A 22,271-nucleotide genomic window follows, 5' to 3' on the forward strand; every position below is an offset into this window, starting at 1 on the left:
GATCGACGGATGACAGACTAGTAGGAAGTATTCGTTGTGTAGGGGTCCAATGGGTGGATATCCCATTATTAGAGAGTTAACCAGAGTTGACTAGAGTCAATCAACGATATATCACATTCTGAGCATCTGCTACAGTCCCACTTTTGCGCAGATAGCTTGCATAGGCCAATCCCACTGCTCTTATCAGCTGACTCTTTTTGATTTCCCTGTTTTTGACATAATCTTCTCTCTTAATCAAAAGACATACTAACCGTTGATTTCTCTCCTCTCCACTCACGTACCTCTCCAGATCTCAGGAACCAGAGCCCAGCCTCACATTTGCTGTCCTCCTCTCCATGATCATTTCGTTCCTTCTCCGCTGCCATGATTCCACCTGGGCCTTTCTCCATGCCGTTATCCTCAATATTCCTCCATCCCGACTGTATATCTTCCCTACCTTGGCTGGTACAGTCTGGTTCCTGACTCTGGCGTCCCTGCTTCTGACATGGTTGGCTCGTGGAATGCCCGTCTATCCGGGTCAAAGTAATCCACATGTCGCGTGGGTGTTTCTTCCATCTCAATTACACATTACAGTTTAGATGGTTATTGATCTCGAGGATAGCTTCATCTCCGACATTGCCTCCTTCGAACTAAAACCCCTCTTCCTCATAGGTGCTTCCATGACCGCCGTGGGGTTCGTTTTCACGGTAGCTGCTGTGCACGTCATGCGCTACGAGCCCGGTTTCGCCTTAGTTAAATGTCCAGTTATCTCCGAAGACACTGCCAACAATGATCAGGAATCCAATGCGTCCTACAACAGAACTAGCGAGAACAATCACCGAAATACCCAGAATCACATAACCGGACATGGACATGATGAGGAAGAGGAAGAAGGGGAAGAAGAAGACCAAGAAACAACCCGCACCCTCAAAGTCATATCGTTACTATCAATCCTCGCAGCCGGAACGGCCAGTACAGCGCTCATCCTCCTCGGAGTTATGGATACATTCCGCTACAAATTCGCCCATCATATCTTCCTTCGCATCTGCTTCGGATGCTTGGCGATACAGTCAGCCGGTACCGCGATTGTCTATTCAACTGAGGTCCTGAGTTTCGTGTCGTATTTATACCACTGGGGGGTATGGGGCAATGATTGGGGAAGAAAGAGGAGTACACGAGTTAGGATATTGTATGTGCACATTCCCTCTATTAAATCACCTTACAACCTTCTAAACATTGTTGGAAAACGGACAGTGCATCCCTCTCCACCATCCTCATCTTAATACAGCTCTTCCTCGGCGTGGCCTTCATCTCTCTCACCATTCCCGAAGACGTAAACGATTACAGAACAGCTGGTATCCTCGAGTGGATCATTGCATTCCTAGGGACGATCTATCTATGGCTCTTCTGTGGGTTCTTTGATCGGTACGCTCACGCCTCCTTGCACAAGTCTATGAGCATCTTATCATCATTCCTTCATTGTGATGATTGCTGACCGCAGGCAGAACCACCTTCGAAGGCTACGTCCCCAGCATTTTATACAATACAGCCCCGCATGGCAAATTCCTCGACCGTCCCGCAGTAGCAGGGGTAGGAGTAGCTGAAGCTGAAGCTGAAGCCGAGTCTTCGTACAGCGCTGCTGGTAATACCCTGGATGTGGATCCTGAGCGGGCGCCGTTGCTTCCTCAGTCTCAAGCTCAGGGTGGGTTTGGGACGAGGTATACGTAGTGATGTTTATGACGGTTATGTTTAGATATGATATACCATTGTGTGATGCTCATGTAAGACGTGGCGTTGGGTTGGTTGTGTCTACTACTATGTATATATCTTCCCTGTTCAACTATATATACAACTTTCATCAATGTACGACTTGTAACTAACTGACAAACGGTGGAATAGAGCCTATAATCATGCATAAAGCAATATACCGACTGAGACGTACCATATAAACGCAAGATTCACTTTTCATTCTAGAAATACTCGCTCGTGTCGCCGTGACGAAAATCCATCTAATCAGATAATAACATGCTAAAGATACGTACATTGGCGATACACCACCACCCGTATTTACCTCAAGTAAAGGGGGTGTGCCGACAGTCTCATACATTCTATGCACTTTACACAGTTGTGGTTGTGGCTGGTTACATTCTGGCGCCACATATCGCCTCAAGAATTGAAAGAAAGGGAATCGTCTCACAGAGTCTGACCACCTTGGTTAACGAGTTGCCACATGTTGGCCTTGTTGAGGAATGCAGTCGAGTTCAGCCCGGGAAGGGGCTCCATGACCGGGGGTTCACGGTTTCGGAGCTTCTCCATGGTAGAGTTGTACTGGATTTGGGGTTAGTTTGGACTGTTCAATAAAGAGATGAGGGTGCGATATAAGCCTACCTTAAAGGCAAAGTTCAATACCAAGGCAACGGCCAACCCCACGCAGACCACTATCGGGCCAAACATGTTGTCCAGATCCTTTCCGCTCCGCTGACGGATGAGACGGGCCCGCTTCTCGTGCATGTACCATCCCCAGGCGGCAGCGAAGATGGCGAAGCAGGTGTAGACAATGGACAGAGCGCGAGCAATGTCGTTGTGTTTGCCCGCCGCGTTGTACAAACCCAGAGATAGCGAAGAAAGTAGGATGCTAATGTGGAGCCACTTGATAAAGGTACGCTGGTTGGCGAGCCAGACCTTGGTCTCGACACGGACCGGGCCCGAGTCCTTGATCCAGGTGCCGGGCTCCCGGACACCAGGGGGCAGAACAACGTTGTCTGCCGGTGCGCGATTTTGACGGGAGATGGTAAAGGAGGGGAAGAGAGAGGCCAGGCGCTTCATGGTGACTGGCTGTTCCGCCTCTGCGGCGAACTCTTGGGCGGGCTCCTGACGTTCAGGGGTCGGTTGTGACATTGTCGGGGCAGATGGACGAGGAATCGGCTGTACAATCTGGGAGGATTGGCGGCGACGTGACGGCCCTGTCTCGGTGAACATCTGGACAGGGGACCCGACAATGTGCCGAGTTGACGGTGTCTTGCCTCCCAGGAAGCTTCCGACAGCCATATCGTCTTCGGCACGCTTCGCCAGTCGCTCCTGTTCTTCGTGGAAAGCCGTCTCAGGGTCCCGCCTGATGTCGCTTTCCAACTCGCCGAGCCAGAAGGGGAAGCTGTTGACATAGTCTTCGAACAATTGGGCAACGCCATGGACGAATTTGGAGAACCGTGGGGCTTCCTTCACGAGATGAGACACCATCAGGTCCTTGACCCATTCAGCGCTACGAGCCACATCCCCTCTGATTTTAATCTCCAGCAAGCCATGAGGGAAACGAGCAATTTCGCCGGTTCTGATGGACTGGAAGGGATATTCCATGCCAGCATCGTCAATATCCCTCCGGTGCCATTCATCTGCGTCACGGCACGGGCGCAGCTCGTCCAGCGCGTCTTCCCGGATGAGTGCCAGGTTGGTATCGAGGGAAATACGGATTCGATCATCTCCAGGAATCTGGAAGGCCGTGCGGGTGTAGTTGGCGCGGAGCATGGGCTGCAGGTTGTGCTCCTTGATGAAGGATTGGAGCTCATCGACATCCTTCTTGAAAGCCTCCGCTTGCTCGGACTCTCCATTGCCCATGTTTTCCATGCGATGCACCTTCTTGTCGAAACGGTACTCTCCGTCCAGGAATTCCTTGACGTGCTTCTGCTTGAGCTGCACCTTGACCTCTCGGCTGCGATCATCATCTGTGACCACCTTCTTCTCCAGGAAGATGGCGGGCTTATCCCGTAGGTTGCCGGTCCAGCGCAGCCGCAGCGAGCCCGCTTCAGGGGCACGGGCTACCTTCTGAGTGTAAAGATCGAATTGCGGGTTGTCGAAGTAGAGGGAGGTAATCGTGGGGTCATCGGGAACGGTGTTGAGATCCCTGGAGGTGCCAGGGTTGTAGATAAGGACGGGCAGTTGTCGGAGGATGTAGGTCTTCACCTCCAGAATGTTGTCTGCATGAACCCAAAACTTGAACGAGGAGTAGACATCCTGACCGACACGAGGCTCGGCGGGGTCCTTGGCCTCGATTATACCTTGGCTGAGGATCTCACGGGCGAAGGAGTACATCACGGACAACCGACGCACCAAAGGGGAGTAGTCTTCCGAGTTGAAGGGGAGTTGCGAGAGACGCACTTGGAGCAGAGGCTTGACACGGTAGCGAGTACCACGCTTACGATCATGCTTCTTTGCAGCTTTGAGGAAGCCGGTGAAGTTGATGCGACTGTACTTCTCGAGCTCTATTACCTCCTTTGTGATATTGTCCAATTCCTGCAGGACATCGGAAGCGACACGCTTCTTCTCCTCTTCATCCACCACGGTAGGGGCCCCGTCCTCGGGCGAGGTCGTCAACGGGCGCAAGCGGGCTTCGCAGGTAGTGGTACGCTCTCGCAACTGCTGGAGGGTTTCCATCTGAAAAGCATTGACCTTATCGAGCTGGACGTTAATGAGCTCTTGCACGAAGGCTTCTTCATCCTGCTCGGTCCATGGGTTGCTTTCAGAGTCACTGCCATCACCAGTGACATCATGCTCTCGGAGCAAGACCTTGAGCTTATTGTAGTCGATGTATTTGCCCGCCCAGGGGGCATATATAGAGTTGCGAAGAGTCTTGCCGAAACGCATGACTGTGATGGGCAAGTACGCACGCGACAGTTCAGAAGATCGGAGGCGGGGAAGAGAGAGAGATGGATTCCGGGAGAGACTAGAGATGTAAGGAATGCCGTCCTAGCGGAGACGATTCCGGGAACCACTGAGGGCGATCGATGCAAGGGGGGAAAGCAATTAGCTATATGCACCGTTTTTTCTTCTTTTTTTTTCTGGTATTGGGGTAGATGAGAAAGTTTTCAGGAAGGAAGAGAAGAAAGAAAAAAGGAAATGAAGAAAGTGGCGAGGGTTTCAAGCAGCAACAGCATCATGACTAGTAAAGAGTACTAGATAGCAACTACTTTAGCAGCTTCCAGCCAGAAGGACTGCCATCGCCGTATCCTCGCACGTGCTCCCGTCATTCCTGTCCCATGACACTCTGATTGGCTAATTGAGTTCGAGCTATCCCCGGCCAGTTGGAAGCTAGTATCAACTTGATCTTGTGGTATCAGTAATACCAGTACCATACTAAGCCTCGGCTCCATCGCTAATCTCCGGCCTTGGTCTTTGGCCTGCTGATAGTGATGTTATTCGCATCCCGCCGTCTGTTTGTCTGTCTGTCCGTCTTTCGCTGCACTTCATAGGTTCAACTATAGGCATTCCGTGCCTGACAACAACCTTCCCTAAGCACCTGACACTGATGCTTTTGGTAAAAGGTTCCACCTTCGATACCAATGTCCTCCTCGTTGGCCCCGTCGCTTCATGACGTCCTGTCAGACTTGCACCACCGTCCATATCCCCATGTCCCCAATCCGCCCTCGTGTAAGAAACGTGCCTCCGTCGCTTTGATCCTCCGTGTCCGTCCCACATACCACCACTGGCCCAATTCCTCGTCTCTCTCTGCTTCAGATGTTTCCGCCTCCGTTCCGCAACGACTGGAGACGTTCTTCGCACAGGACTGGGTCCAGAATGGAGAACCGGAAGCTCTCTTTATCAAACGAGCATCGCGCGTAGGCGATCGCTGGACTGGCCATGTCGCCCTGCCAGGAGGAAAACGGGACCCAGAAGATGTCGACGATAAAGCTGCCGCAATTCGAGAAGCCGTGGAAGAGATCGGACTGGACTTGACAACGAGTGAATGTATCCATGTGGGAAATTTACCAGAGAGAGTAGTGACTTCAAGTTGGGGAACAGTACCGTGCGTGTCTTCCCACGTCTCCTTTTCGTCGCTCATAGAAAGCATACCACTGACTATATTCCTTCTAGTTTAATGGTTCTCTGTCCTTATGTCTTCTTGTTAACGTCCAGTGATTCGCCCACCCTCCGATTACAGCCTACGGAAGTCGCTTCGACCCATTGGGTACCCCTCAGAGCCCTGCTCTCCTCATCCCTGAGAACGGTGGAACATGTGGACATGACTCAGCGGTTGGCGAATATGGGCGGGCTTCTGGCCCGCCTTGCATATCGCTCGATGATGGGCTACATGCAGTTTTCTGCCATCCGGCTGGCTCCAACTGAAAGCCTACAGTGCAACTCAACTCCGGGCTATATTCCAGAAGGCAACCAGCCGTCCACCTCTCTCGTTCAGCGCTGGAAATCCTGGTGTTTGGGCAGTCAGACACACTCCGGCCACCAAGACCAGCCACTCCTTCTCTGGGGTCTGACACTGGGTATTATGGCTGATTTCCTAGATATGCTTCCACCTCACACCGCTGTACAGTTATGGAAATATCCAAATTTCACAGCAATAGACTTGCGATTCATTATAAACGTTCTGACATATCGTCTGCGCAAGCACAACCGCAGTCAGGTCCGGTCAGGTGCCCGACCCAGCAACACGGCGGTGGATAGCCAAACCGCTGCCCTGCCGGTCACGAAGACCGCAGCGACCAATGCGGATGCGGAACACAATCAAGTCGGCATTGGAGGGCTTGGAGTAGGTAGGTATTTCGGATCATCTGATACAGACCCTACCGGCCATGCATATGCAGTGGGAATCATGCTCCGGGGCTACTATGAACGAGTGCGGATTGCCATCTACATCATCGTGGCCTGGAGGATCGCACTGGGCTCTACAGCCGCCATCTATGCATGGAAGCTGCTCCGCCGGCTAAAGTAGATATCAAATATGTCTATACCTGAAATCTTATATAACCTGTGTGGATAACAATGTTAATGATGACACGCCTTCTCTTCCCATTTTATAAGTCCATCGTGTCAAGACAGGGCCCATCATGCGGCGAATACTGCCCAGCTCTCGATTAGATAAGGAAGTTGATAGGAATACCGCGTATGGTACTGTTTGGTTAGGGACCGGGGTAAATTACACGGACAGGGCAAGCGGTAAGGAAAAAGCAGCTAAGTTTGAGAGCTCGAGTCGAGATCAACTTCTAGTGGTAAACTTAGTAGTCATGGTTATTGTTCCCATTATCCATCCCTCCTTCCGCCGCCCGTCGTGATCCACTTCACTTACCCTCAGCACCACCGCCTCACCTGTTAACCTCGGTGCTGCTGCCCTTTGCGCCAGGAGCTATCATGGCAGCTACACAGAAGCTATACCCCCGCGCGACCGTCAAACGCGTCGTCAAGGCACACTCCAACCGCAACGTGAGCAAGAATGCCGATATTCTGGTAAGCTGCAACCCTGATCCCCTTGATTGATACTATCATTGTCTGCTCAGAAACTGACATACTCGTCTTTACTGTATAGATCTTCCTGGATTACATGCTGTTCATGCAAGAGTGAGTCGACGTCATTGTTTACTGTTTATAATTACCTGGCATCTTGAAGCTGGTTGCTGACGTCTGCTTGTATTTGCAGACTGATGCGGGAATCCTCAATTCAATCGCGCAAAGCGGGCGAGAAGAACATCTCTCCCAACAGCGTTCGAAAGGTGACTGAGGTATGTTTGCTTTGTTGCATTTCAAGAATAGCCTGTTATAATCTAGGCTGACCATGAGTTTCCACCGGTTTAGAGAACCCTTCGGAAGTTTAAAGGATAAGCTTGTGCACCGTGTGCGGTTCGGCGTCCTTCCCCGGGCTCCTGGAGAGCATGTATGATGTCGCGATGGCCTTGTAGTAATGGCGGGCCTATACTATAACCAGATGGCGTTGAATTTGGGGAAGGAGGATTATCGTAGGGGGGTTTTTTTTTTTGCTCTGGGTTTATTTTCATTTGCTTGCCATGCCTATCCTACGGGGCAATTGGCTGATGGAACTTGGTCAGACAATGATGGGAGCTTTGCGCGGCGTCGACTAGGAGTTGTTTGTGATGATACCCAACGATCATGGTGATCTAAAGCAGCAGGGATTCCCCCTTGTCGAAATCGAACCTGTAATGCGTCCGAGGCACTCCTCCAACCACATTTTCTTTTGTAGACCATTGAGTTCACAATAAGCTGCGCGACCGTCCGAGCGTCGACTTGGGGGCAAAAGTTGTTGGGCTGGCGGCGAACAGCACGCGACAAAGCAAAGGCGGCGCTGCGGTTCGGACGCCTTCCACCCGCATCTTCGTCTTCTCTCGCTGTCTCGCTCTCTCACTTCTGCCGCCTTGGCTTCCTTTCCTCTTTCTCTCTCTCTCTTCTCTCTTCCTCTCTTCTCCAGTCACTTTCTCCAATCTACGCAAATACCCTTCTCCTTCTTCTCCTTTCTCTTCAATCCCTACATTATCCTTTTTTCTTTTTCCTACTCTCCCCCTTTTATACCAAACAACTAGGCTCCCCTCTTAGCGTCTACCACCTCACACACCAGCAACAATGGCCGCCGCAGCTGTCAACACCAACCCCCCACAGTCCGAGACCTCGTCAGAGAAGCACAAGCCGAACCATGCTTCTAGCCCTTCGATCGCTTCCAAGGCAGAGGTGAACGGTTCCGATAGCCAAGAGCATCAACACTTCAAAGAACTTCAAAAGTGAGTCATCCGAGAAGTCAGCCTCGGCGCTTCCCACCTCTTGACCGGGCAAAAGAGACCATATTGGATAGGATGCTGACCAGAGCTCTATAGGAGTCTGCGCAATGCTATGAAGAAGCTGGTTCGTTCACTCGACTCAATTTTAGGTTCCTGTACACCGCTCACATTTTCCCCATCCAGAATGCGACCGCTAAGGTTGACGCCATCATCGCCGAAAACCCTGGAAAGTCATTGGACGAGCTTGTCGCGGAGAAGAAGATCAATGTCGATCAGAAGGCTCAGGCCCTGAAGAAGCCTTCCCTTCAGGCCGCTGTTGCTCAGATCGAGGAACAGATCGCCCAGTTCAAGAGCTTCGCTGCCTACTACGAGGAACGGTTGGTCAGCCAGAAGGCTGAGTTGGAGAAGGCTCACAAGGAGCAGCTTGAGGCTGTTCAGAAGCAGGCCACTGAAGCTGCTAGCGGTGTCAGAGAGACGGAGCTCAGACAGAAGCTGCTTAACTTGAGCAAGTTCCTCTGTGCAGCTGCGCGGGTTCGAAACTCTGGAGATGAGACTTCAAATGAGAGCCGTGCCTTTGAGGGTGTCCTTTACCAGATCTACGGCGGTACTCAGGATGCTGTCTCTTCCATGCTGAAGATCATCGATGGTGTGGATGAGAAGGTGGTTGGCGTTGACAGCACTCTTCTGGATGTCACCTGTGAGCACTGCCGTCATCCCATGTAATTTGTCATGCCTGTTGCTAACAGTTCTCTGTTGCTTAGACGGAAGAGTAAAGCAGGCCGCTGCTGAGCTTGCTGGACCAACTGACGAGACCACCACCGCCACCACCGAGGCCGCTCCTCAGTCGGACCCTACTATTGCCAACGCCGGTTACACCGAGCTTCAGGATTCTTCTTACAACACCGATGCTACTGCTACTGTCACTACCGAGTCCGCTACTGCCGCTGAGCCTGAGGCTGAACAGGTCCAGCCGCCTGCTCAGACTCTTGTCGGCGAGGGTGCTAACGCAGTCGCGGAAGCCAACTGGGATGCCAATGCTTCTGGTGTCTCCTCGGCCAACACCGAAGGCTGGGTTGAAGTCCCCCGGGACCCCGCCGAGACCGATACTGGACTGGAGGCCACACCTGCAGCGGCGCAAGCGGAGGTGAAGGGCAGCGCGACTGCCGAGCATGGCTCGGAGAATGTTACTGTGCCGAAGGACGGCTTTGAACAGGTACACCACCACCAGAGACAGCCTAGTGTTCGCGGACGTGGTCGTGGCGGACATGGCCGCGGACGGGGTGATGGCTTCCGGGGACGCGGACGCGGCGAGTTCCGTGGCCACGGTCGTGGCCGCGGTCGCGGTGGTCGGGGCCGTGGCGGAGCTAACGCCAATGGCAACGGCGCTCCCAGTGCCGCTCCCGCTGGAAACCAGTAAGTCGGTGCAGCTGGGAATAGGGTCAATCCGTCGTTTGGCTTGGAGGTTGTGCTCCTCTGTGAGAAGTAGTACTCCTCAAGGTCGGCGCGGTCCCGACGCGGGCACCTTGCCTCATGCATGGCACTGGGCCTTGTCCATGCTACATCTTTACATCTTCCCCGTTTTTATTCTTGCAGCCGTCGGGGCGTTGTGCTTTCCTTTGTCTATCCTCTCTCATACTAATAAACTCATGGGTAATGGCGGTGTCATGGTTGACGAAAGCAATGACTCTTGAAATGATTACAACACGGAGCTATGAGGGCGACACGCTGCCGATGAATCAGTCATGCGGTAGCATTGCTCGACGTTTCTTTTGGATTCTATTCCCCAAGGTTCCGGTTGTATATGTTTGCAGTTATTGAGCGTGCATAATGTTGCTCTTTGATATCTTTTCCTTTTCCTTGTCTTTCGAGCTGTGATGACCGCTTCCACGGGGCCATTGCATTCGGGGATGGTGGCGGCAATGCTCGTCATATTGGCCATCTACTATTCTTTTCCTGTATTTTATTCATTTGCATCTTATGTTGACATGGAGGGCGCAGGCCAGGGCGGTTCGCAGCGGAGGAGCAGGGGAGACAGTCTGGCTGTTGACGGCCGGGACAGAGTTGCTAGGAATCCAAGGTCAAAGTGCAGCTTGATGGCAATGGAAGCCAGCGGCGCACTTACTTTTCCTCACCACCTCGGGACCAATCCAGTATACCTACCATTGTAGATGCAATAGATGCAAAAGATGCAATCAAGATCATAGAGCGATGAAACCGATCACTTGGATTGTCCCGAAAAGGCAGCCAAGACCGAGTCCCGCATCTGATAGGGCTCAGGGCTATGACATAATTGGCAGGTGCCTCGGGGGAGGAGAAGATGCCATCGTGTTGTTGTTCTTGTTGTTGTACTTCGACTTTCCGTTCTTATGCTGCTGAACGCTGCTATCCTTCGTTCCTTTTCTGTTCCTCATGCTTAATTAGATCTCTTTTCGTTCGCTCTCTTATTCCGGGCCTTTTCTTTCCTACTCGTCTTGACCTCCTAGTGTCCCCCTGTACCTCGCCATCTCACCACCATGGCGGTTGCCGCAGACCAGCGGAAGAAGATCCTCAAGGTCTTGATGACCTCGTTGCTCTTGGATTTGGTATGTGTTGCTGCTATTACCCGCCTTCTCTCCATATAGCTCTCTAATAGCCGATCTAGATATCCTTCACGTTCATTCTACCCCTCTTTCCATCCCTCCTCACTTTCTACCGCAACCAAGACCCCTCTCCGAACTCGCTGCTGAACCGCGTCTTCCACTATCTCAATGCCTACAAGAACTCTTTCGCAAAGCCCATCGACTCGCGCTATGATATTGTTCTCCTTGGTGGCGCTCTCGGATCTCTCTTCTCCCTTCTGCAGGCTCTAGCCGCTCCCTTTATCGGTCGTCTCTCCGACCAGCGCGGCCGCAAGACCGCCCTCCTATACTCCATGGTTGGCAACACTCTCAGCGTCGCTCTCTGGGTCGCTGCCACGGATTTCCGCACCTTCCTGGCCAGTCGCATTGTCGGCGGTCTCAGTGAAGGAAACGTGCAGCTGGCCAACGCCATTGCAACCGACATCAGTGACCCCAGCCAGCGTGGTTCGACCATGGCTCTGGTGGGCGCCTGCTTTAGCATCGCCTTCACCTGCGGACCCGCCCTAGGAGCATTCCTCTCGAACATCACCACCGTGGCAGCGAATCCCTTCGCGACCGCAGCCGGTGTCTCCCTTCTACTCATTGTCGTCGAAACCGCATACATCTACTTCTGTCTGCCAGAAACCCACCCTCGTTTCACCAAGCTCACTCATACCTCCTCAACTACCACGTCCGCCTCGAAGCCCTCCACCTCCGCCTCCACCTCCACCCCCAAGCACAAACAACACACCAACAACCCCGCCATCCTCAACGCAATCCATTTCCTTTTCCTCCTCCCCTTCTCCGGCCTCGAATTCTCCCTCCCCTTCCTGACCGCCACCTTCTACGCCGGCAGCCAAGCCAGCCCGTCCGCCCTAAACGGCCGTCTTCTCTCCATGATGGGTCTCATCGCCTCCCTCCTCCAAGGCACCGTCGTGCGCCGTCTCCCCCCGCTCGTGACTGTCCGCGCCGGCGTCCTCGCCTGCACCGTATCCTTCTTCATGCTGGCGCGCGTCTCCTCCCTCTCCGGCCTCTACGCCGCTGGCAGCCTCCTCGCCATCACCAGTGCCACGGTCGTCACGGGCCTCAACAGCCTGGGTAGCTTCGAGGCACAGGAGTCAGACCGCGGTGCGGTCTTGGGTAGACTCCGTAGCTGGGGCCAGGTCGGACGCGCGGCGGGACCGTTGCTCTTCTGCTCGTTGTTTTGGTGGGTTGGGCGCGAAATCGCCTACACTACGGGTGGGATTGCGATGGTTACAGTTTGCGTGGCTGTGTTTACGTGCCTGAAGTCGCCAAATATCCCTGCAAAGGCGTAGTTGGTTCTCAGATGATACCTGTTGGATTGTTTGAAAGATTCTGTGACGATAAAAGATAGATTTATAGAGTGAAATTTTCTGTTGAGTGTATGTTGTTGATCTTGGTGGTTTTATGAACTTGACCTGATATGCATTACATCATGTAGGAGGATATCTACACTATCATATTTATCTACTGGATGGCTGGCTGGCTGGATCAGCGGTCAGCGGGTAGCGAAATGTACATTTAAATTACATGAAATAGAACAGTAACATTCAAAATTGGTCATTACTGGGTATAATATACATTGGAGAGGAGTGAGGAGTGAGAAAAATACATGGAAGGAGTGGAAAAGACAAGAGAGAATAAATATGAGCATCTAGAACTCTCCTCGAAAACATCGCCGTCAACTGATCAAACAAGCAAATCAGATAGCCAGCCACCGTAAAGAAACAAAACCAGAGTGGTCAAGCAACCTTGAGATCGGATCATTTCTCTCCAGACCATACCGCCCTGCAAAGGCCTCTATACATTGATCCCTTTGATATTGAGAGTAGACCGGAAAGAAAAGGATAAAGAGTGGAGGATTGAACAGTAAATGAGCACCAATACGGTCATGGATCCATATCAGCAAGATCTTATCGGTAAAGGAAAAGCGAGGCCTGAGGGCCTACGACCGCAGACCATGAGGATAATATTGTTGTTCATGATGTTCGTGATGGTACCGATCCCTATCAAGAAACCCCTGTCCATCCTGCCAATGACACCCCTGCATCGCTAGTCCCGGCTCTGCAACAGGGTCAAGCGATCCTCGTGCCTTCCCAATCAACCAGTCAGTCAGGGTCACGAACTTAGGCGTGCGATTCCATCCGCGCGCATCATCCGCATGCTCGATCGTATGCGACGCAATGCGACCTTCCTCGTCGAAGGAGAATATGAATAGTCCCGTAAATTGCTCTTCCTTCTTCAACTTGAAGATCGGAGCGTCCCCACCCAGCAGGACGCTTAGACCTTTGTTGATTCCCGTTTTCGAGGATGACAAGTGACTGCCATTATTGTTGTTGGTGCCTTGGGTATCAGTAGGTAGAGTAGGAGATGCGGCGGTGAACGCTGTACTGGAACCTTCTGGGTCGGAGGAGGTAGTGGATTCGTTCCGCGGTTCCGTTCGCCAGCGCACGACGAGACGCTCGTCGCTGGTATCGTGGTCGCTGTCAGGCCGTTCGGGTTCGAGGACCGTTCCTGCGCGGACGATACGCTCACTGAGAATTTGGAGCTTCACGTTCCCTAGTAGGGGGAGACTGCTCCATGCTACTGGGACGGTCCAGAGCGCGGCGCGATACAATGTTCGGCCCTTGACAGTGGGGAGATGCGGGTGTGTCGAGGGGAATAGGTGCAAGGCTATGCTGGGGGAGAGTATGTTCGGGGGTAGCGGGTTGATGAGAAGGGTGGGGAGGAGAGGCGAGAGGATGCGGAGAGCTGTGGGAGGTTCGTTCGGTCAGCATCGGACACATACTGTAGGATTGCCTGTTGATTTGGGGAGCACCCACTCTTTCCAAGCTTCAAGATGCGCTCGTCAGGAGGCTCATGATCTCGATTCGAACCCCCGTCAAGAGGATCCGATACAGACGGTCGGAAACCAGTTTGCGAGAAGAGTGTCGGTGACTCGCGGGTCAACTGCGGACCATGTATAATGTCAGGTCGCGGCTGGGCCAGGGTCCGCGGAGAAGGGGAAACGAAGTATTGTTCCCGGGAAACAGGCGGTTTTATCGGAGAGGGTGTTGTAGGAGGTAGTAGACGACGTCGGAGAGCGCGTGGCGCAGGGCCAGAGACCAGCTTCGGCGGCATTCCCGGAGGTTCACCCAGGAAGTTTGTGTTGAGAGCAGATCAATGCATGCCTTGCGAGGTGGCAGCGGAGGGGTGGGGTCAAGTCATAAGCTGGCAGATGCATGAGACAGCAAGTGCAGAGGGAAGATGGAGTGAGGATGGAACGTGGTCGAAGAAGCAATGGAACTGACATCGAAATGCAAATGAAGTTCAATCGAAAAGTAAGCGGGAGATGACGTCGGCCCGCTCCGTTGCAGCCTGAGGCAACACAAGAATATAGATTTGCAGAAGATGAAAGATCAAGAATGCAGAAACTCCGTGCATTTGGTATCTATTTACAACCGTAACATATGATTATTTCCTGTCTCATGCCAGTTCATCGTCATCATCTGCCCCCATGTACCGCCTCTCCGCCAGATCGCGGATCTTGTCCTCCAGCACGCCTCGTCCATAACGCTGCGCAACCTTAACAGCAGCCTCCACCATCTTGCCATTGCGGTCGCGCATCATCTGCACCAGCTCCAGAGCCTTCATGCCGCGCTCTTCACCCTCGCGGCATTCCACTGCCAGTAGCTGCAGCAGAAACTTGTCCACTTCCAGCTCCTTTCGCGCCAACTCTGCTCGCTGGCCGGTAGTGGCGTTGGTGGATCCCAGGAGGTCCTCGAAGAGTGACAGCATGATGTTGCTCCGAACAAACGCTTCCTCGAGTCGTGCCCCTTCACCGCGTGTGTTGCCTTCTTCCTCTTCCTCATCCGGTCCTTTTCCAGGCGTGTCGGTGATGGGGACGCGGAAGTCGAACTCACTCAATAAAGGCCTGGGGAAGTACGGATATCTATCCCCTCCCTTGAGAATGATGCAGTGGAACTTGTCTTGAGCCACAGCAACGGGCCAGTATGTCTCCTCCTTGCGACCACTCGCAAGACGCTCGAGCTGTCTCGTATCCAGTAGCGGGACCCAGCGAGCCTGCCCGTTTGTGCGCCAGTGTTGCAGAACGAGTAGAACGCCCTCGGAGTCGTAGATACACGGGTCCTATTAGACAGTTGTTAGCAGATTGAACCTGATAGACCTGCCTAGGCTTCACTCACTCCTGCGTCGGAGAAGAAGACACTCCGCAGCTCGGCACCCTCCGGGATGGCGACCACATCCTCATTCTGGCACACTTCATCCCGCTTGACATTCTCCACAGTGTACCGCAGCGTGGCCGTGCGACCATCGCTTCCCAGCGGGCCATTGCCCACCGTCATGATATAGTCTCTCCAGGCGGCGCAAGTAACCGCCGGGCTCTTTTGTCTGTACACTTTGAACGGTGTGCCGAATAGCGTATATACACGGACATAGTCCTTGGTCGTCACTGCGACAATGTATGAATCACTGAGCGCCAGCGCTGCCAGTCGATTAGCACCCACAAACCTCCTAGATTTTGGTTGGCAATGCGCTCACCTCGAATGAACTCTCCCTTCGGCAGCTGTGTCCGCCAGTCCGCACGCGTTGTCCACGTCTCGTGCGGGCGATAAAAGATCGTGGCAGGGCTGCCGTCCGTAGGGTTGTTGGAGAATAACGTTCCGTGCTCATCTGGACATCGTTAGCTACACTGTTGATCTGGTCTTGAGACCCATTGAACCTACTGAGACACGCCCGGTCGTACAGATAGGGATCAGTGAAATGGAAATCGCGGTGAAGTTCCCGGTCGTAAAACTCCACTGTCACTGTGTTGTGCGTTTCTTGATCAACCGTCCAGACACAGCCGGTCAAGTTCAAACCTAGTCCAGTCAGCACACTTGGCATCAGCACCACTCAAGCTGCTTGGGCACACATACACAAATACCGTCGGTTGCCCCTCCAAGGTGTACTTCCCGGCTGAAGCGGAGGATGCACCTTAGGTTTTGCAAACGAGGTTAATAGCCGCTTGTCCGGACGGCCATCCGCATCATCTAAATGCGAGCCCGCACGCTTGCCCCGTGCGAGATCCTCGGCATACCCAGCTCCATCATCATCCTCCACAAAGTCTTCCATGCCGACATCATAGTCGAGAACATCATCCAATGAGTCGGGCGTGCGTGCCCGCCGTTCAATCGTCTGCTTGGGCCGGTTCGCCAGCGGTGGTCTCACATTGTTCGAGATCTCCGTCAAAGGTCCAGAAAAGATCGGTGCAGCCTGAAGCGGCTTCTGCAGGAGTGGCTGGTGCTCTCTCGGCACAATACCATCATAGATGAACAGCTCTCCGTCGGATGTCGTGAATGACAGCGAATTATTGCTCGGGTGCCAAGCGAGGTTGATCACATTCGCAAAATCGTACCGCTCCAGAACCTTTTGCGACTTCGTTTCCCAGAGCAGAACCTGGCCATCTTTACCGGCAGTCGCCAGTAGCGCCCCATTAGGCGACCAGCTAATCGCCGTGACCTCCCCGTTATGCCCACCAGAGAACACTTTCTCTTTCTTCCACTCGCCCACCGAGAAGATGGCGATATCCCGAGTCGCTTCCGCAGACGCAAATGCCGTTCCGTCCGGGTGCCACACAATCTGCGAGGTCGCTTCATCCTCCGGTTCCAGCCTTCGGATCACTCCATCCACCTTGCGAACCAGCTCAGGCTCGTCGGAGAGCATTGAATAGATATAGAGCATCCCGTCCGTACATGACACTGTAACGTACCGCCCGCTGGGGTCGAAAGTGACATGTTTTGTTCCCTTGGCCTGTTCCCGGAGATATTTGACCTTTGTCATGTCCTCGATGTTCACAACCTTGACCGTAAGCTCACTAGCAGCAGCGCGCAATTCATTAGCCACATCCCTAATACCTCACGGGTTAAATATAATGGGTATGCTACTAACTCGCTCGCAACAGCCGCCCACTCCCCGTCCTTCGAAACGGCGATATCGCGCACCGGTAGCGCGCATCGAACAAGTAGTTTCTCCATCCGGCCAGACTCGATTTCGTACTGCCAGACGGTACCGTCTTCAGCGCCCATGATGAATGATTCATTCTGTCCCGGGATGTATTAGCATATCAAACGAGTATAAACATCATGAATAAATTGTCAATTGAGCATACAGTAGCTCCAATTCCAAGATGCCCATCAACACCCTCGTCAATTGTCTTCGGCTCTCCATCCTGTCCAACAGTGTAGATTCGGATCGCGGAGTTAGAACCACCCGTTATAACGCGGCGTCCGTCTGGTGTATATGCTAGTACCGTAGTCCCGGGGGTATCTGACAATCACAGAATGTTAGTTAGGAAGCCGAGAAGAAAGGTATAGGGTGATTGTATACTCACGGGCTGGTCGGCCCCGGGGACGCATAGCTTCAGAAGCCATGGTGCGGTGACGAAAAATATAGAGCCTCTGGTGTTATGAGAAAATAGATTAAGTAACTTCAGCGCACCGATCTAGCCCCGATCTGACATTGTATGTGACGCTCGTGGTTGCGATGCGGAGGAGAGTGTCTCTCTCCGTCTCTCCTGCAACGCGCCTCCCGATTTGGGGAACGCGTTCCGCGCGTTGCATCTACTTTTGCCTATTCGGGCGGGAAGAAAGGGCTTAGGGCATTGGGTCAGGGCTGCCAATTATCTATCTGTCTCTTTACTACTACCACTAAATATCCATGGTTTACTTCCCATCATTTAATGATGGCCCATTCGCTGAGAGAAAGTCAAAATCAGCGCCATCCTGTGCCTGGTTCACCGATCGTTCATACAGCGCCCGATATCCTCTTTTCCTCTCTTGGACATGCGATGCTTCCGCCCCGCTAGCTTCGAACGTCTGCTTCCGGACGGCAATTCGCCGGTTCAACTCTTCATCTGAGATCTCAAGCTGAAGCTTTCTCATCGTAATGTCGCAAGTAATTGAGTCTCCTGTCTGTACCACTCCGAAGGGCGACTCCCGCAGCGCTGACTCGGGCGAAATATGAAGAACGATAGTACCCCCGGCTGTTCCTGACATGCGTCCATCGGAAAGCCGCAGCATGTCCTTGACGCCTGCGGAGCCAAGCTTACGTGGGATAGGTATAAGGCCTGCTTCGGGCATTCCGGGGTTGCCCCTGGGCCCGATACCCTTCAGAACCAAGACTGAATCTGGTGTGACCTCGAGGTTGGGGTCATCGATGCGCTTGGCGAGGTCTGCGGAGTTCTCGAAGACGACGGCCGGTCCAGTATGAGAGAGCAGTCGTCGGTCCTTGGATGCGGACGCTTTCATGACTGCTCCGTCGGGCGCGATGTTTCCCCGGAGTACGACTAGTGAGGATGAAGGGTGGAGAGGATCAGATAGTGGTCTGATGATCTGCTGCGAAAGGGGAAATGTTCTGAACGGTGTGGAATCCAAGACCTCGCCCAAAGTTTTGCCGCTTATGGTCATAGCTGAGAGATGAAGAAGTGGGCGGAGGGTATGAAGCAACGCTAGCATTCCACCTGCATTGTGGAAATCGTTCATGTAGTTGTCACCACTTGGCTTTAGATCAATGAGGAGCGGTGTCCGCTGCCCAACTTCCTCTATAGTCTGCAAGGTGATAAGCCCTTGTAACTTGGGGTGTCTGTTTACGATAGCCATTAGATGTACCACAGCATTGGTGGAACCACCGATGGCTTGTAACACTGTGATGGCGTTCAGAAAAGACTCCTTAGAGAGGATATCTTGAGGTCGTCGTTCAGCGCGTGCCACCGCCACTGCATTTGCCCCTGTTTCTTCGGCCACTCGGATTCTCGCCGAGGAGACTGCTGGTGCGGACGCACCACGCAGCGGCATCATACCTAGAGCCGCTGTGACGCATGCCATTGTACTGGCAGTTCCCATAACTCCACAAGTTCCGACCTATTGCAACTACTATCAGCAAAGAAGAAGGTCTTCTATGGCATCATAGGCTAGAATACGTACCGTCGGAGCAAGCTCCTCATTAATAGCCGATATTTCTTCAATATCAATCTCCTCCGCCCGAAAGGCCGCCCAGTTATTCCGGCAATCAGTACAAGCACCGATGCGTTGCCCGCGATGACTTCCCGGCAACATCGGGCCCGTGATAAGTGGAAGGATAGGTTTATTGGCAGAGATGCCCCCCATCAACTGAGCAGGAACAGTCTTATCGCAGCCTATGAAATGTTAGCTGAAGATCAATTTATGAAGCTATTTTCTGAATGTCTACAGGAAATGAGGGAGAGGTTATCATGCCCATACCTCCAATCATAACACATGCATCCAACGGCTGAGCACGAATCATCTCCTCGGTATCCATACTCATCAAGTTCCTCAGAAACATGCTCGTCGGATAGGCAAAGCTCTCCTGGATACTAATCGTTGGGAACTCTATAGCAAGCCCTCCCTGAAGATGCACTCCCCGTTTCACGGCTTCAATCAGTTGAGGAGCATTGGCGTGGCACGGATTGAACCCGGAATAGGTGTTAATGATACCAACTATGGGGCGAGATAGCGCCTCATCAGAGTATCCCAAGGCTTTGATGAATACTTTTCGCAGGAATAAAGAGAAATGCGCATCACCGTAGGATGACAGGCCTTGGCGAAGGCCGGAGGTGGAGTTTATGGGGGTTGAGAGGTCATAGTCGCTTTGAGACGTGGGTTCTGAGGTGCTCTCCATGATTGATGTCTTAAGAGGGCAAAGCAACACAGTGTTTCCTTAGCATTTGAATGTTGTCTGCAATTGAGATGGGGAGTTATGAGGTTATGTGGGGGATGGCGACATTGTGGGTAGAGTTGCCCGGATTCTTTTCCGCAGCATAAGCTCGTAATAACCCCCATAGCCTCTCACCCCACTGGCTTCGTATGACTAGTTGCTAGCTTCATTCGAGAAATTATACGTTCGGTAGAGGTGCTCTTCTACCGAACCTTCGGGCCAAGACGCCGAAGCTATTTTAGTTGATGTGCGAGAGAGCAGTTGCTGTTACTGTGAAAAAAGAAACAGAATATTGTATTAAGCTCTCCAGCCTAAGCATTGATAACCAACCGGCCAGCCCATTTATCCTAGATAATCTATGTACGAAAATAGAATGCAACCAAACTCCGTGTATATGCAAAGTTGCACTATAGACCACACCGCTCCTAAGCACGCTGTGTGATGCGCACCCGGACATCCTTCCGAGGCAGATATGCCGCTCCAGATGGCCGATGTTCAGGAACGGTAAAGCCTCCCTCCTGGGCTGGCTTGACATCCCACATGGTGATGATTGCCGCGGCAAACGCGAGGAGCTTCCTCTCTGCAAAGGCGCGGCCCTTACACCCAGATACTCCGCCACCAAAGGGTTTGATGGTGTGTACGTTTGCTTTCCTCTGTCCAGTTTCGGAGTCGGTCGAGATGAACCTCATCGGGTCAAAATCACGAGGATTCGCGAAGTATTTGGGGTCTGTATGGAGAACAGCGTGCGGAATAGCCACGGTATCGCCTCTCTTAAGTTCATATGACCGAGGCTGCGCTACGCCAGCGATAGCAGCATCTTCAGCGGACTCCGTGATGGTTAAGTCAGCGGTCACTCCCCGAAACGACAGAGGCGCTGAATGCAAGCGCAATGTCTCATAGAAGCTTGCCTTCAACAACGGACACGACTTAACTAGCGCTTCTGTATCAATTGACAGCTTGGGGGCTTCTTGGAAAGCGAAGCCGCTTTCCTGCCGAACAATCTTCACATAAGGAGCGACCTCCTTGCGGATCTCTTCCAGGAGCGTAGGGCTGGCATACATCCGAAGAAGGTGCCAAAAGACAACATTCGGGGAGTTTCCATTCATCGCCCAGAGTAAGGATAGATGTGCAGGTGCACTAGACCTTGCAGAAAGTCCCAGCTCTTTGCATTTGCGGATTCGCTCCTTTATAGGTTCCGAGATGTCGTCGAGATCTCGAAAGGTAAGTCCGGGATCAATCCCATCATCCCATGAAACGAAGGCCTGGTGATACGCTGTAAGAGAATCGAGGAGCCGTCTACGGGCAACATGCGCTGCGGAAACCCCAGGGTGGGCCAACCGAGGGATGCCCATGGATAGGAGCACAAACTGGTTGTCCAGCGTAAATACATCCTCCAGCAGGGCAGGGAAAGCCTCAAGAATGGCCTCACCCATAAAAATTGCCGTAGTGACGTGTCCAACGAACCTTCTAATGAGGGCGAAAAAATTCACCTCGCAGGCAAGCGAGTCTTCCCCGTCAACGACGATAGCCTGGCTTCCGCGCTCCCACAGCATCTGGTCCACGATGCTTCGACAGTTAGTCACCAAGTTAGGGATCTCCCGTTCAATCAGGCGGGTAGCGTTTCTGGTGCCTTCCGTCAAAAAAGGCTCCCGCATGAGAAGGTTGGGGATATTGTGGTTGAGCGTATGATGGTCAACAGGATTCAGATTACGAATCACACCCCGGTCACCGAAGATCTTCTCGAGGGCATAATTGATCAAGTCCGTCGAGGAGGTACCTCGAGCAGTCAATACCGAGTTGACCATGGATGGGGACACGACAATATCGTGTTTGGTGCCACCCATGTAGATTCCAAACACGGCCTCCTTCATGGACTTTCTGTAAGATTGGTAAGAAATTGCAGCTCCTGCCGGCTAGTTTTGGAGACAAACCTGGACTTTTGAAGGAGATCGACATGGTCCCAGGCAAAGGCCGGGCCATGGCCCAACCAGGGCAGCCAATATGGCACCGTCCTTACGGGACGCGGACGACCCTCGGAGATCCCACGGGGACGACTCTGGAATTCGGTGATGAGACGAGTCACCACGCAGATGGAGACCAGTATAGCCACTATGGCTGGCCATCCGATAGACTTGAGAACATCGCCGACGAATCGTACAAGATTTCCTGGCGCTAACAAGTCATATTGTTCCATGGTAATATGAACGAGGAAGAACCGTCCCGAAGACGGGGGCAGAATTGGGGAAAAGAAGGACGGGGGATTGCGATCACAGATGAGATGACATGGATAACCAAAGAAACACAGGAAGCACAATTTACACTGTTGATGAAGCAACGATTCTCATTCAAAAGGGGAAGAATAAAGTAAAGAAAGATTTGTGCAACGACTGAAGCATAAATAGAAATGAGAGTTTGATGCTTGCTTTGAGATGATGGCCAACTGAGTTATTCTGTT

The 22,271-nt window shown here is 52.6% G+C and overlaps 10 protein-coding genes across 10 annotated transcripts; 5 read left to right on the forward strand and 5 right to left on the reverse strand.

Moving 5' to 3' along the window:
- Positions 1–335: 335 nt before the first annotated feature.
- An07g09790 (uncharacterized protein) lies at positions 336–1,928 on the forward strand (the record flags this gene model as incomplete). Its single annotated transcript, XM_059748725.1, has 5 exons — positions 336–538; positions 602–1,168; positions 1,327–1,404; positions 1,485–1,681; positions 1,879–1,928. The coding sequence occupies 5 exons, from the start codon at positions 336–338 to the stop codon at positions 1,926–1,928; spliced, it is 1,095 nt and encodes a 364-aa protein (XP_059601106.1).
- A 244-nt stretch (positions 1,929–2,172) lies between these two features.
- Positions 2,173–4,617, reverse strand: An07g09800 (uncharacterized protein; the record flags this gene model as incomplete). The annotated part of the gene is made up of 2 exons (XM_001392018.1): positions 2,173–2,307; positions 2,368–4,617. 2 exons carry the CDS (start codon positions 4,615–4,617, stop codon positions 2,173–2,175), a joined length of 2,385 nt encoding a protein of 794 aa, XP_001392055.1.
- Positions 4,618–5,312: 695 nt separating this feature from the next.
- Positions 5,313–6,697, forward strand: An07g09810 (uncharacterized protein; the record flags this gene model as incomplete). Its single annotated transcript, XM_001392019.1, has 2 exons — positions 5,313–5,776; positions 5,845–6,697. The coding sequence occupies 2 exons, from the start codon at positions 5,313–5,315 to the stop codon at positions 6,695–6,697; spliced, it is 1,317 nt and encodes a 438-aa protein (XP_001392056.1).
- Positions 6,698–6,812: 115 nt separating this feature from the next.
- Positions 6,813–7,554, forward strand: An07g09820 (uncharacterized protein; the record flags this gene model as incomplete). The annotated part of the gene is made up of 5 exons (XM_059748726.1): positions 6,813–6,896; positions 6,988–7,209; positions 7,289–7,320; positions 7,400–7,481; positions 7,528–7,554. The coding sequence occupies 5 exons, from the start codon at positions 6,813–6,815 to the stop codon at positions 7,552–7,554; spliced, it is 447 nt and encodes a 148-aa protein (XP_059601107.1).
- A 780-nt stretch (positions 7,555–8,334) lies between these two features.
- An07g09830 (uncharacterized protein) lies at positions 8,335–10,177 on the forward strand (the record flags this gene model as incomplete). Its single annotated transcript, XM_059748727.1, has 5 exons — positions 8,335–8,489; positions 8,583–8,610; positions 8,670–9,183; positions 9,248–9,899; positions 9,973–10,177. 5 exons carry the CDS (start codon positions 8,335–8,337, stop codon positions 10,175–10,177), a joined length of 1,554 nt encoding a protein of 517 aa, XP_059601108.1.
- Positions 10,178–10,999: 822 nt separating this feature from the next.
- Positions 11,000–12,399, forward strand: An07g09840 (uncharacterized protein; the record flags this gene model as incomplete). The annotated part of the gene is made up of 2 exons (XM_001392022.1): positions 11,000–11,068; positions 11,128–12,399. 2 exons carry the CDS (start codon positions 11,000–11,002, stop codon positions 12,397–12,399), a joined length of 1,341 nt encoding a protein of 446 aa, XP_001392059.1.
- A 650-nt stretch (positions 12,400–13,049) lies between these two features.
- Positions 13,050–14,224, reverse strand: An07g09850 (uncharacterized protein; the record flags this gene model as incomplete). Its single annotated transcript, XM_001392023.3, has 2 exons — positions 13,050–13,855; positions 13,927–14,224. The coding sequence occupies 2 exons, from the start codon at positions 14,222–14,224 to the stop codon at positions 13,050–13,052; spliced, it is 1,104 nt and encodes a 367-aa protein (XP_001392060.1).
- A 345-nt stretch (positions 14,225–14,569) lies between these two features.
- An07g09860 (uncharacterized protein) lies at positions 14,570–17,169 on the reverse strand (the record flags this gene model as incomplete). The annotated part of the gene is made up of 6 exons (XM_059748728.1): positions 14,570–15,232; positions 15,289–15,587; positions 15,644–15,775; positions 15,829–15,963; positions 16,015–16,958; positions 17,033–17,169. The coding sequence occupies 6 exons, from the start codon at positions 17,167–17,169 to the stop codon at positions 14,570–14,572; spliced, it is 2,310 nt and encodes a 769-aa protein (XP_059601109.1).
- A 636-nt stretch (positions 17,170–17,805) lies between these two features.
- An07g09870 (uncharacterized protein) lies at positions 17,806–19,780 on the reverse strand (the record flags this gene model as incomplete). Its single annotated transcript, XM_001392025.1, has 3 exons — positions 17,806–19,002; positions 19,066–19,277; positions 19,363–19,780. The coding sequence occupies 3 exons, from the start codon at positions 19,778–19,780 to the stop codon at positions 17,806–17,808; spliced, it is 1,827 nt and encodes a 608-aa protein (XP_001392062.1).
- Positions 19,781–20,241: 461 nt separating this feature from the next.
- An07g09880 (uncharacterized protein) lies at positions 20,242–22,010 on the reverse strand (the record flags this gene model as incomplete). Its single annotated transcript, XM_001392026.3, has 2 exons — positions 20,242–21,694; positions 21,748–22,010. The coding sequence occupies 2 exons, from the start codon at positions 22,008–22,010 to the stop codon at positions 20,242–20,244; spliced, it is 1,716 nt and encodes a 571-aa protein (XP_001392063.1).
- Between the last annotated feature and the right edge of the window lie 261 nt (positions 22,011–22,271).

Source organism: Aspergillus niger, assembly GCF_000002855.4.
Source record: "Aspergillus niger supercontig An07".
Lineage (NCBI taxonomy): Eukaryota > Fungi > Ascomycota > Eurotiomycetes > Eurotiales > Aspergillaceae > Aspergillus > Aspergillus niger.